General features: G+C 45.5%; 2 protein-coding genes across 2 annotated transcripts; one reads left to right on the top strand and one right to left on the bottom strand.

Annotated features, from left to right (window-relative positions):
- Positions 1 to 758: 758 nt before the first annotated feature.
- LOC308301874 (thioredoxin-like protein 1) lies at positions 759 to 1,622 on the top strand (the record flags this gene model as incomplete). The annotated part of the gene is made up of 1 exon (XM_080746025.1): positions 759 to 1,622. One exon carries the CDS (start codon positions 759 to 761, stop codon positions 1,620 to 1,622), a length of 864 nt encoding a protein of 287 aa, XP_080602151.1.
- Positions 1,623 to 3,979: 2,357 nt separating this feature from the next.
- LOC308302241 (transcription elongation factor SPT4-like) lies at positions 3,980 to 4,327 on the bottom strand (the record flags this gene model as incomplete). The annotated part of the gene is made up of 1 exon (XM_080746499.1): positions 3,980 to 4,327. One exon carries the CDS (start codon positions 4,325 to 4,327, stop codon positions 3,980 to 3,982), a length of 348 nt encoding a protein of 115 aa, XP_080602625.1.
- Positions 4,328 to 14,046: the final 9,719 nt, after the last annotated feature.

The raw sequence follows: 14,046 nt of genomic DNA, 5'->3' as shown, positions 1-14,046 counted from the left end.
CTGCACTGTAGAGAGTCACTTTTCCCCCTAACCCAGGGGTCTTCAACAGGGGGCCCTAATAGTTACTACAGGGGGTCCTCCAAAATATACCAATATTTTTATATAAACAACTTGAACCCTAGTGTCCATATTCTGAGAGATGTAGACAAAAATAGCCGATCTACAAGCTCACAACGCCTCGCGCTGTGAGGCGTTTTGAGCTTGTAGATCGGCTATTTTCGGCAAAGAGGTTTGGTGTAAAGGGGAAAAAGAGCAGACTAAGTACAGAGTAAAAGGTCAAGTTTACTAGGTAATGACGGCTCAAGTGGTTAAATATCTGAAAACACAAATTGACAAGAATCCAAAATACACTGATGATTAGTACTGTCAAATGATGAAACTATATGTAATCCATGAACAGGTTGTGGGGTCCCTGCTTCATCTCATTGAAGACCCCTGCCCTAAGCCACCAATTCCATATTTGGGCAGGACTGTTGTGATATCGATGACATTGTTGATGACATCTCCAGGTGGACGTTTCTTGATGATGTAATTACGTCGTTGACTAAATATGGGCTTCCTTCAACCCATGGAGGACACCTACTATGTCACAGCATCAAATCCAAAGGATGGATCGTCTACATCACAGTAAGAGTGTATAAAGAGAACGGGAGCACCTTAGAACAGGACGATAGCTTCGACATCTTACAAGAGCAACACTGCAGTCCTTGATTGATTCGATTATATATCGACGATACACCGTTGGTGCAGTGAAAACCATGGTCGGGGTGAAGGCGATCGCGTCGGACTCGGACTTCCAGCTGGCGCTGGCGGCCTCGGGGTCGAGGCTCGCCGTGGTCAAGTTCACCATGGCCGGGTGCGGGCCTTGCGTCCGGATAGCGCCGGCGTTCAACGCGCTGAGCAACCGGTACCCGGACGTCGACTTCCTCGAGGCGGACGTCAACGTGTGCGAGGAGACGGCGGCCGCCAACACCGTCTCGGCCACGCCCACCTTCGTGTTCTTCCGCGGCGGTCTCCAAGTGGACCAGTACGAGGGCGCCAACGCTGCCGCCCTTGGGGAGAAGATCGAGCGCTGCGTGGAGAACGACCCCCGGGACCCGAGCGTCCCCAAGGGATACCAGGACCTGACGCACCTGGTCGACCGGGCCGGCTGCCAGTGCCTCAACGAGAGTGACGACCGCGGCTTCGCGAACTGCCTGGACGAGTCCAACCCCTCGTACCTGGAGTCGGACTGCGACGAGCAGCTGCTGATCACCGTCGCCTTCAGCGTGCCCGCCAAGCTCTTCTCCGTGAGGCTGCGGTCGCGAGACTTCGGCCGGGCGCCCAAGACGGTCAAGGTGTTCGCCAACCCGCCGTCGTCGATGGACTTCGGCGACGCCGAGCGCGCCAAGCCCACGCAGGCCCTGGAGCTGTCGGAGGAGCACCTCAGGGGCGACGGAGCGGCCCCGCTGTGCTTCGTCAAGTTCCAGAACGTGCAAAGTGTCACGCTGTTCGTGGCGTCCAACCAGGACGCCGAGGAGACCACGCGTATCGACCACCTGGCCTTCATCGGTACGCCGGTGCAGTTCACCAACATGAGCGACTTCAAGAGGGTCGCCGGGAAAAAGGGAGAAGGACACTGAGTTGGAGGGAGAAGGGAGATAGTGTAGATCCCTGATCTACACTATCTCCCTTCTCCCTCAACAGGGGGTAGGGGGTCCTCAAAGTTACTACAGGGGGTCCTCCAAATCTTTGTGAGATAGAAACCTTTTTTTTCTCCTTTTTTATATTAATTAATCACTTGAACCCTAACATCCATATTCTGAGAACTTGAGTCAAAGATAGCAGATCTACAAGCTCACAGTGAGCTTGTAGATTGGCTATTTTCGGCAAAGAGGTTACTCAACTAAGTACAGAGTGAAGGGTCAAGTTTATTTAAGTATTGACGGTTCAAGAGGTTAAATATCTGAAAACACAAATTGACATGAATCCAAAATACACTGATGATCGTTGCTGTCAAACAATGAAACCATATGGAATCTATGAAAAGGTTGCGGGGGTCCCTGCTTCATCTCTCTCTGTCAACTAAGGGGTCCTTGGCCTGAGAACGTTGAATACCCCTGCTGTAGATCAGTGGTCCTCGAAGTGGGGTCCCCAAGGTCCTTGGGGGGTCCCCAGCTAAATGAGAGCTAGTTAGTCTCCAAATGGACCTAAAGGTCTGTAGCTCAGAGAGTGTACAAATGGACCCTAATAGGTCCAACCGGTTCCATTTGTACCACTCTCAGAGTTAAATTAACATCCCTGCTATGTAAAGATCTTCTCTTATGGGGGTCCGCAAGCTATAAGTCTCGGGGTCCTTGACATGAAAAAGTTTGAGAACCACTGCTGTAGATCTACAGAGTTACAACTGGGGGGGCTCCAAATCTTTGTGTTATTGAAACATTTTTTTTACATTAACCCATTTGAATCCATATTCTGAGGGGAACAATAACTGTTCTAGTTCCTTGTTCATACAATGCTTTGCGTGGAAATCATTTGGACATTACTCTCATGGGAGTATGATACACCTGCAGATCACTGGAATAACGTTTTCACTTATAACAATGTTACATAATCCTATATTTGGCAGCAATAAAATGGCATTAGTTCTAATTATACCGGCTTGTCCCTCCAGAAAGCTAATGAATAGAATATATATATCCATAATGGATATTGGATATGGGTCCATATGTCCATGTCCAAATTATCAACAAATATGGTCATGGTAAACAATAAAAAAAATAAAAAATAAAAAAAAGGACTTCGACGGGTTGTGAGCTTGGAGGTCGGCTCCTTTCGGTACTTGATAACACACTGAATAAAGCAAACTCTTGTCAATACTGCAGATGTGGCGTACAGCATGGATTTCTACACAGAGAGGGCAATTAATTTAACATATAAGATGCTGCATTCAAGTTCAGGAGATGGTTGGACAAGACAATTCTCTTGAATGCTGTCTTAAACTTCGAAGTCAGAGAAAAAAATAGCTGATCTACAAGCTCAATGTTCTGCAAATCCCCCTGAAAATCTACTTTTCGTTTTGTCAATGGCACGACTTGTGAGGTTTTTGAAATGGCACATCTGAATGTGTGCACATGCCTGGTTGTGAAGGAATCACCTCTGAGGACATAGGGGGTCCTCAGAGTTACTACAGGGGGACCTCCAAATCTTTGTGCGATAGAAACCTTTTTCTCCTTTTTTTTATATTAACCACTTGAACCCTATATCGTCCATATTCGGAGAACTTCAGCCAAACATTACAGATCTACAAGCTCACAACGCCTCACACTGCTAGGCGTTGTGAGCTTGTAGATCTGCTATTTCCGGCAAAAAGCTTTGTTGCAGAGGGGGAAAAGTGCAGACTAAGTACAGAGTGAAGTTTTATCAGGACGGTTCAAGTGGTTAAATATCTGAAAACACAAATTGACGTGACTCCACTGACGATTGTGCCGTCAAACAACGAAACAACATGGAATATCTCTGAAAGCGTTGTGGGGATCCCTGGGGCTTCATCTTTCTCTTAGCTAAGGGGTCCTTGGCCTGAAAACGTCGAAGACCCTTGAATTAAGCCAGTGTTTCTCAAACTTTATTCTGTGTGGGCACACTTTTCATGTCCCAAGAATCCATGGGCACACCAACATAATACGGGGGTGTAAATATCGTCACTGTCGTGAAGAAACCTTGTATCTCCAAGTTTCAAATGTGTTCTTCTGCTTCATCATACAAGGCTGTCGCACAACAGTAGTGAAAACAGCAGATCTACAAGCACACAACGCCTCGCACCGCGAGGCGTTGTGTGCTTGTAGATCGGCTGTTTTCACTAGTTTCAATCATTTTTAAAATGATAAATACAATACTGGCTTTCAAGCAGTTTCAAGGGGCACACTTGACCCTTCTCAGGGGCACACCAGAAGTCCCCAGGCACAGTGGTTGAGAAACACAGAATTAAGCCATGCCTTGCCTATGTCTTCACGGCGGTGTCTCTGGACTTGTAGTCGACGTCGCGGGCCCTCAGTGCCGCCAGCGCGTCGGCGGGCAGCTGCCCGGCCACCGACAGGGCGTAGACGCCCGGCCGCAGCGCCTCCACCCGCTGCCAGCGCGCCACCCAGCTGTCGCCGGGGCTCATGACGGCCGCCACGCCGTGGAAGGAGGAGCTGGTGCACTCGTGCACCGTCTCGCGGCTGCCCTTCATCCGCAGCCACGGCTCGCAGTTGTCGCAGCCGTCCAGCTCGAACTGGTCGGACGACTTGACCAGCGAGCACAGCAGGCACGCCCGCAGCGCGCGGATCTCCTTGGGGATGGTCTCCATCGTTTGGTCGCGCGAGTTGGTTGAGTGGTGTGTGTGTGTGTGTGTGTGTGTGGATGGAACGGTGCCCGTGCCCTGTATACCGTCTGCTTTTAATCTGTCGCTATGACGTCGCTATGATGTCGGTCTTGTACCCAAATATGGAGTTCCATGACTTCAGAGTATAGCCTCCATGATCAGCAACTATATATGTCATGTCTGTGTGTCTCTGTCTGTCTGTCTGCCAGCAGCAAATCTCAATAAAATAAAAAATCACACCCGTTGTGAAGTGAGCAGTGCTTTTCATTCACCCCCCCCATTACTTTTGTTCTAATAATTCCTCACATCATGAATTCATGGATATTTGTTTTAGTTTTTGTTACATTCCTAACAGTAATTTGAGGAGACTCTTTGTGTCTCCATATAGGGAACAAAGCAGGCTCTTTGTGTCTCCATAGGGAACCACTGCTGTTCATAAAATCAATGTGACACATTGTGAGCTTGTAGATCTGCTATTTTCAAATTATTTTTGTACATTTTCTTTTTGTACAGGGCGGCTGTAGCTCAGGAGGTAGAGTGGGTTGGCCAATGATCCATGGGTCGGCGGTTCAAATCCCAGCTTCTCCTGTCTACATGTCGAAGTGTCCTTGGGCAAGACACTGAACCCCAAGTTGCTCCCGGTGAGCTGGTTGGTGCCTTGCATGGTTTCCACCGCCACCGGTGTGTGAATGGGTGAATGTAATGCACATTGTAAAGCGCTTTGGATAAAAGCGCTATATAAATGCACCATTTACCATTTTACATTTGAAAACTTGAAAGGGGACATTCTTCATTATGAGTACTTTCAAATGGCCGAAATGTATAGAGTTGAAGTGGTTACTGTATGTTTTGTAATAGTAATACAAAAAAGTAACTAGTAACTAGTTTGCAAATAAATATATAATACAGTACAATATCTGGATCCAAGATGCAGTGGCTGGAGTACAAGTGAAAGTATTGGAATTGGAAATACCTCAAAAGTGTATTTAAAGGATGACTTCACCACTTTTCAACCTATCTTCATATAATTGGTCCTCACTAATGTTCATGATAATAATAACATCATTTTTTTCTAATCGGTATGTGTCTCAGAGGACGGCTGTGGGCAGTTGAGAAACCCATCGTCTTGTGACATGCAGGCTTTCTATTCCTGAAAAGTTGCGATGTTAAAGTGGAAGCCATTGTTCTCGCGATAATAAAATCAAAACAATTTTTTTCAAAAATAAATCTGTCAAATGATGATGTCACAAGACTATGGATTTCTGAACTCCACACAACTCTCCTAAGAGACTTAGGCCGAGTAGATAGTTTTTGCAATTTTATTATGAACATTACTAGTGAGGATTATATGAAGATGGGTTGAAAAGTGGCAAAGTTGTCCTTTGGGTTACATTACACCACTGTCTATAAGAGGCCTGCGTGCCCGCATGTCTCTCTGCTCTCTGCAGGGTCTTAAGTGGCTCCACTGGCTCTAGCTGGGAGATCATTGCCCTCTCACTTAGTGTCTGTACAGGACTTTGAGGCACGTTCCTGCTAAGTCCACAAAGACCTGTCCCCACTTTTCCATTATCAAACTACATGAGAGCTTTCTTGCGTAACTTTTTTGAACCCTTTTTTTGCGGACTTGACTTAAAACACGTACGCACGGCACAGCCCATGAAGCACAGACGACTTTAATTGAAACACAGAAAGTACAGTAGAGTTTTCAAAAAGTTCTGGAAAGGGTGATGAATTAAGGACTACTACTCTCCAATTCCTATTTATACCATCCTGAGCCGGCACAGCCTTTCACACTCCAATACTAGGGTGACGTCAATTAAGTGTGTAAGGGTCTTGCGGCGCCCGCCTTAGGGGGGATCTCTGGATTGAGACGCTGTCTCCTCGGTGGAGAAATGAGCTCCCATGGGGGGCTTTCTTTCTGCTCCTTTTATAGCTGCTGGCTGTTGAGTGAATGACACCCAAAGGTTTGAAAAAAGGGGAAGTTTGTATTTTTAACTTTCATAAAAGAATATTTGCGACCGTCAGGTCGCAGTTACTATCAAAACCTCCACCGGCTGTCAGTCCGTCAGTCTGTCCGTCACGTCACACTTTTGCCCTACTCATATCTCCACCACCGTTGCCCCTATCCATGCCAAACTTTGCACACACACTCCTTGGCTGCCAAACAACAACCTCCACCCCTGATTTCTCACATGGCCCTCTTCTAGCACCACCATAATGGCAGAGTCTTGCAAAACACATTTTTGGACACTGCTCCTACAGATTTTGCCCTACAATCACGCAAAGCGGTACACAGTATCTCTAAAGTCATCAACATGGATCTGTCCCATTTCCCATATTCCTTCCTGATTGGCTACCACTGCCTTCTAAACTTTGTGTATGCGACCTGACAGTCGCTTATCTCCCTATTAGGGAGTCTTACTGGTACTTTTTTTTCTGTTTTGTACGTGTCTGTCTATGGAGTTAACTGTTTCTTTTTTTTTTTTTTTTTTGTGTTTGTTTTTTGTGACATGAGAAAGTTTGGTCTATAACCAATCATCTTTTTCTATCCATATTCTCTCTCTCCAACAGTTTGTCAGTCAATTGAGTGCCTGCAGGATACAGGATGTACGTGTGTGTGTGTGTGTGTGTGTGTGTGTGTGTGTGTGTGCGTGCGTGCGTGCGTGCGTGTGCGTGCGTGCGTGCGTATGTATGTGTGTGTGTGTGTGTGTGTGTGTTGTACGTGCACGCCAGCGTACGAGTGACGTGCCTGTGCACGTGAGACAAGGAGAGGGGACAGGATACACCGAGATGACGAGCTAGGTGACATGAGACATGACAAGAGGAAGAGGAGGGGGCGGGGGAGGGGGAGGGGGACTTGTTTAAAGGCCTGGACCTGTCAGAAATCTATTGTCAACCTGGCGGCCCAGCGGATGGAGCTTGTTTCCTGTTTGTGTGTGTGTGTGTGTGTGTGTGTGTGTGTGTGTGTGTGTGTGTGTGTGTGTGTGTGTGTGTGTGTGTGTGTGTGTGTGTGTGTGTGAGAGAGAGAGTTTGTCTAGCTATACTTATGGGGACTAAACGCATGTTCACACAGTCACCTGCAGGGGACCTCTGAGAGTGTGGGGACAAAATAGTAGGTCCCCACAACGGTTAGGGTTAGGGTTAGGTTTAGGGTTAGGGTTAGGGTTAGGGTTAGCGTTATGGTTAGGTTTAGGTTTAGGGTTAGGATTAGGGTTAAGGTTAGGGTTAGGGTTAGGGGTTAGGTTTAGGGATAGAGGTTAGGGTAAGACCACAGGACTTGCATAAAAATGAATGGAAGTGTGAAGCCTGCGGTTTTCCTCAGAAACGGTTCAACGCAACCAGCCTCGAAACCACCTCAAGAGGTAGTCTCGAGGCTGCTTGATGCCTCCACGAAAACGGTGCACTGCAGTGTGAAACTACCGTCCACAAAACCGGAACGTGACCTCATATAAAGTCGACGAGTCAGGCGTCGCCACAAATAAACACTGGGTAATAGCAAAGATATTTAATTAATGAAGATAGCTCATCCTCATTGGATCCACTAGAGTGCGACATGGTACACAAATCCTACAAATAGACTCCTAAGTGGGCGCCGGCTCTGACGGCAAATCTCGCGCACGTCCTGTTTACTGGTGCTATAGATCCCGTGAGAGTGTGTTGCTGGGACACTGTGGGACAGCTAAAGAGCAATAATAAAGCTGATTTTCTCAGTTGTTGTGTCGCTGAAAAAAGCCACTTTAGTATGACAATTTTGTTAACCCTTAAGTGCTGTTCGGGTCATTTTGACCCGTTTTACATTTTCATTTGGAAAAAAAAGGTAGAAGTTAAAAATGTTTCCACCTGAAACTCACTGGCCTTAAAGACTCTTCTGAGATGAACATGTAAAAAAAATATTTTTGCACTACACCCATGCTACACCCTCCTCATATTTTTTGAACCTTAAGTGCTGTTCGGGTCATTTTGACCCGGAAGCACAGAAATACACAGTATTATGCCAAAACACAGACACACAGTCACCCCCACTTCTAACACCCCCCTTCCGAAGCCCCATTCCGAACCCTCCCCCCTTCCTATAAGCATGAGCAATATTGCCCAGTATTAAATGAAGTCGTTTTTTTTACATGGATTTCAGCTAAATCAGTAAAAACGCCTAGCTCTTTCAGTGTTTAATGTGATATAGCAAAGCAGAAATGCAAACATTTACCAAATATATCATATGAATTGTTTGGTATTGAGTCAAAGTCAATGTATCATGATGATTTGTTAAGTTAAAATTTATATTAGTGTTGTTTTTTTTAAACCAAATATCCACCGGGTCAAAATGACCCGAACAGAACGAAGGTGTAGTGAATCTGAACAGAACTTAAGGGTTAATATTGTGTGGCTTGTGATGATCTGGTCCAATATTTAGTTCAGTGACTATAGCTTCTGAACTATTATTTTGCTCTGTGTTCACGTTAGCTCTCCCATTGTAAATGAATAGACTCCAAACATGCTTCCGCCTCCTAAAAAGGTATCTACCTACGTCACACAGAAACGGGAAGTACGGGTCTTTTGCACCCTCTTGCTATCGCCCTCTTGGGTAATAGTTGTCGACATGGCCATAAGATCAGCGACTTCGTCTCACAGAGATATTGCTTGCTCGTAGGGCTGTCTTCTAAAATTTGTTTATATTTTTTATATCACCAGTTAGCCTACTACTGCGGTGCGCTGGACTGGTGTCATGTACTTCCAATTGAGAGAAGTCGCTATTGGCGAACAGTTATTTATTGTCTCGCACCAGCGCACTGAGCGCAGGGGTGAAAGTGAGACGGAACGGCCAGAACCGCCGCTCGGAACACGGGACTGTAATCATCATGTGTATAACCCGAGACGAGAGGACCCGATAGGACCCGTACTGTGTGTGTGACGTTTGTGTACTTTTTGCTTTTTATGCAAACCGTAAAGCAAGCAATCAATCAATGTGTGTGTGTGTGCGCTGGCGTGCGCTGCTGCGCTTTGATCAGGATACGGAACGAACTGTAGATGTGTGCTGTCACTGCTGTCAGTGCTGTGCTGCGTTTAGGCTGACCTAGGATCAGATTCAGGTCCGTTATTAGCCGTGAGGCAGCGACATGAAGTAGGCTATACTGTGAGAAGATAATGCTGCTCTAGGATCAGATTTACAGCGGGGGGTGGAGCTTGGTGCGTGCGTGCATGCATGCGTGTGCGTGCGTGATGCGTAGCAGCTACTCCTGCTGTCGCCCGTCGGGAAAGAAAAGCAGAAAGAGAAAGCACTAGCCTACAAGTTAAACCATGACAAACAAACCGAAAATGACTTACCGCTGTTGATAGAAAATAGCCTGAAAGTATTCCTTTATCCCTGACATTTGTTTCGATGTTATAGATTCCTTGGCACTGCTGTGCCTGCTTGACGTGCCCTTAATGTGAATATTAAGCCACACTGTGGCTTGTGAAAGCGTTTCAATTGTAGGCACGTTTCTGCGCCTGGAAAATAGCAGATCTACAAGCTCACTACGCGTCGCGGATGCGAGGCATTGTGAGCTTGTAGATCAGCGAACGTCGCTCGACACCTACTATACAGGTCTATGGATATGCAAATAGGCTTGTTTCTTTGTTAAACAGTTGTCGAGGTGTGAACTTCGGGGGGTGCGAGACCCCAGCTCAGAAAAGGTTTGGTCGTCGGGGGCGCGTGACCCAAGACCGCAACATTGTTCCACACTGCGCTGTCGCGCGTCATTGGATTGTTACATCAACTTTCGTGCCTGAATTTATTGGCGACCACCATCAGCAATGTCGCATAGTTGATGACACTATGTGCATACCGCCACCTATAGGACCGGGATGTATAGTGCTAGTGATCTCCCGGGAGGCCAGAAGGTCTGCCAACGTGAATGCTGGCCAGCATGAACCAGCAACCGTTTTCAGAATCAGTTCTAATCAAACGGATTGCAGTGTGAATCCGCCCTTACTGTACTGGTCAGCTGTTGCTGGGGGGCGAGGGGCAGATTACACTGTGACAAGAGCTTCAGACTGTTTCAGACTGTTTTCAGCGAAGCTCATGTCACAGTGTAATCTGCCCCTCAACCCCTTTAGGTGACAGTACCGCTTTAAGTAAAAGTATCAATACTGCAATGTCGATGTACTCTGTTACAAGTTAAAGTCCGGTATTCAAAAAAAAAAAAAAAAAGTAAAATTACAAAATTATTGGTATCAAAATGTATTTAAAGTACCAAAAGTAAAAGTACTCGTTGTGCAGAATGTCACATTTCAAGTTATCACATGTATTAAAATATTTAGAAAATAGCAGATCTGCAGAATGTCCCATTTCTAGTTATTAAATGTACGAAAATCTTTTGAAAATAGCAGATCTACAAGCTCACAATGTGTCGCGATGCGACACATTTTACGCTATTTTCAAATGGCCGAAATGTATGTACGGCTGAAGTGGTTAATGTATGTTTTGTAATAATAATCAAAATCTACAAAGTAACTAAAGTTTTGAAATAAATGAAGTTGAGTAAAAGTACATACAATATTTGGATCCGAGATGTAGGGGAGTAGAAGTAAAAGTATTGGAAATTGGAATTACTCAAGTAAAGTACAAATAACTGTACTTAAAGGACAACTCCTCCCTAAATCACTTCTAGGCTCATTTTCCTACTTCTATTGATCCAAAAAGACTGTCCATGGGGTCTATTAGGCAGAAATGTTCCTATTGTCCAGTTTCTCCAGCAGAACCCAGCAGCTCTCATAGCATAGAGTGGAGCCTATAAACCTATCGCTGTTACACTATTTGCTTATAGGCTCCACTCTATGACAGCTGCTGGGTAACTGGACTACAGGGGCATTTCTGCCTAATAGACCTCATGGAAAGTCTTTTTGGAACAATATAAGTAGGAAAATGAGCCTAGAAGTGATATAGGGAGGAGTTGTCCTTTAAGTAACGTACTTAAGTAAAGGTACTTTGCTACCTTACACCATTGTGTATAGGGCCTATAAGCAATGTTTGGTTTGCAACACTAGCTTGCAACTACTTCAGCATTCCCTGTACTTTTCCTGCATTTGTTTCTGGAAATACTTGTTTTCCAAGGTTCTTTTCACTGTTTAGCCTTGCTCATTCTTCTCTTTTGTTACTGAAAACAAAAGGCACTTTTTGACACTTCATCTCTCTCTCAGCTAAGGGGTCCTTGGCCTGAAAACGTTGAAGACCCCTGAACTAAGCAATGATGACTAAACTCACCAAGCACGGTCAGGACCTGGATCAGTGACGTCTCCATTGGGGCCAGATCAAGTCAAACCATGACTAGTCATATCTGGCCTAGAATATCACCTGATTTCAACCAACATAAATCCTGCCCACGAAAACGGACCTCCTGGATTAATCAGAGAGGGTCTGATCGAGGCCAGATAAATATCACAATGATCAGATATAGTCAGATATGTCCCAGAATTTAACCTTACATGTGCATATTTCAACTAACATTACAAACAATAAGAATAATCAAATCAAACAAAAAAGTCCATATGACGTCCTGGTAATGACGTCAAGATCATCCCCATATGGGCTGTGATCTGGCCTAGTTCTGAACGTCACCGGAGTCACCGGAGGACGTTATCATAACGTCATCATGACGCCATTTAGCTTGCAGGGAAACTAAGACTCAATGTTGTCTACAAATAAAATAAAATAAACGACACTAAAATGTCAAGGAGGGAAAGATCCAGTAGAACTAAAAGACATGACAAGACAAGACAACCAGTAAGACTCCCTAATCGGGAGATAAGCGACCGTCAGGTCGCAGCGTGATTTAAGGCCAAAATGTGTAGGAGCAGTGTCCAAAAATGTGTTTGAAAAAAATCTGCCTGACGGTGGCGCTATATGGGACAGATCCATGTTGACGAGATGAGTGTAGAGCAAGTGTGTGCCGATTTGCGTGATTTTAGGCAACATTTTATAGGAGCAGTGTCCAAAAATGTGTTTTGCAAGAATCGGCCTCATGGTGGCGCTAGAAGAGGGCCATGTGAGAATTGGCAGGCAAGGAGTGTGTGTGCAAAATTTGGCATGGATCGGGGCAACGGTTGCGGAGATATGAGCAGGGCAAAAGTGTGACGTGTGACGGACGGACAGACAGACAGACAGCCGGTGGAGGTTTTGATAGTAAGTGCGACCTGACGGTCGCAATAACTGACCATTTACCATTCATGGAAGCCAGACTAACACAGTGGTTCTCAACCTTTTCAGGCTGTGACCCCCAAAATAATCATATTTTAACCCTGATGAGCACTAAGAGTTGAGGCATTACATTTTGTATAACACTGTTGGTTCTATTGTGAAAATAGCAGATCTACATGCTCACAACGCCTCGCAATGAGCATGTAGATCTGCTATTTTGACAATCTCTGCCTCTAATATTTGTCAAGAAAATTAAAGCTATACTGTGTAAGTTGCTCAACTAGTGGTCAGTAGCGTTATAGCAAACCGCGGTCACGTCTGCTTTTTCCGGCCGTTTTTCGGCCGTTTTTCGCCGCGGACCGGGCCTTCAGACCACCGCGTCCGCCTCGCCTCGCCGAGACCTATCCATAGAGGTCTTTCATGTCCCTCTACGAGCCTCGGTTGGGGAGATACATGCTAGACTCCTAGCCCATTGTAAACACTGCAGTGTATTTCCTGAAGAGCTCGGCAGTGTATGATCTGGGCTTTGATTGGCCGGTAGGGAGACACGTGTACAGAATGATGCATATGACGTAATTTTGCCGGGAAAAACAGCCCCGGTCACGGCCACCAGGGCTCAGTAGAACACATATAAAGAAAAGGCTTTGGGAGCTGAAATGAACAGAGTGGGTGTTCTAAAACTTTAGAGATTTAATAATTAGGAAAATTTTAAGATTTGTTTTATTAAAAAAGTTACATATATAGCTTTAAATTGTCCGAAATATGCATATAACCTCTATACACTTAAACTTTGTTGGTTTGTTTACTGTTGTGTGAGAAAACAATGTTGCACGTTAAGCTAATGGGGACCCACCTAGGGGTCCTGACCCACAGGTTGAGAACCAGGGGACTAACACAGACCAATTATTTCTTCACAAATCCCCATAGATTCCCCAAACCCCGGGTATAATTCAGCTAATCCTCCTCTCTCCACACACCGTGAGGAAAGTTTGATGCAATACATTTTCACACGTTGGTCAGAATGCATTGAGCAGAATACTGCAGCCCCTTGAGACACAGCATCTCATGGTAGAGGGGGTCTTCCTATATACACATGAATAAAACATGACATGACACCAACAACTGCACATACACACACACAAACACACACACACACACACACACACACACACACACACACACACACACACACACACACACACACACACACACACACACACACACACACACACACACAGGGACGTGCAGGGAATGTTAGAGAGGCAGGGGCTGACATTTTCCAAAAGGGCCTTTTGGTGAAGATATCGAAAATAGCAGACAATCTCCTGATTGGAGGTCGGCTATTTTCGGTGCTTGATACCACACTGAACTAAGCATAATCAAGTCAATAGTGGGATTTTTACCCAGAGAGGGCAATTCTTTCAACATAAGACGCTGCATTCAAGTTCAGGCAATGCTGCCTTCAGGTATGGCATGGAAAGAGGGCATTTGCATTTCTTTCACCATAGTAAAAACTGCATTCATGGTC

Source organism: Nannobrachium achirus, assembly GCF_963921795.1.
Source record: "Nannobrachium achirus genome assembly, chromosome: 17".
NCBI lineage: Eukaryota > Metazoa > Chordata > Actinopteri > Myctophiformes > Myctophidae > Nannobrachium > Nannobrachium achirus.
Note: the sequence above shows the minus strand (reverse complement) of the source record. Positions and strands in the feature narration are given on the sequence as shown.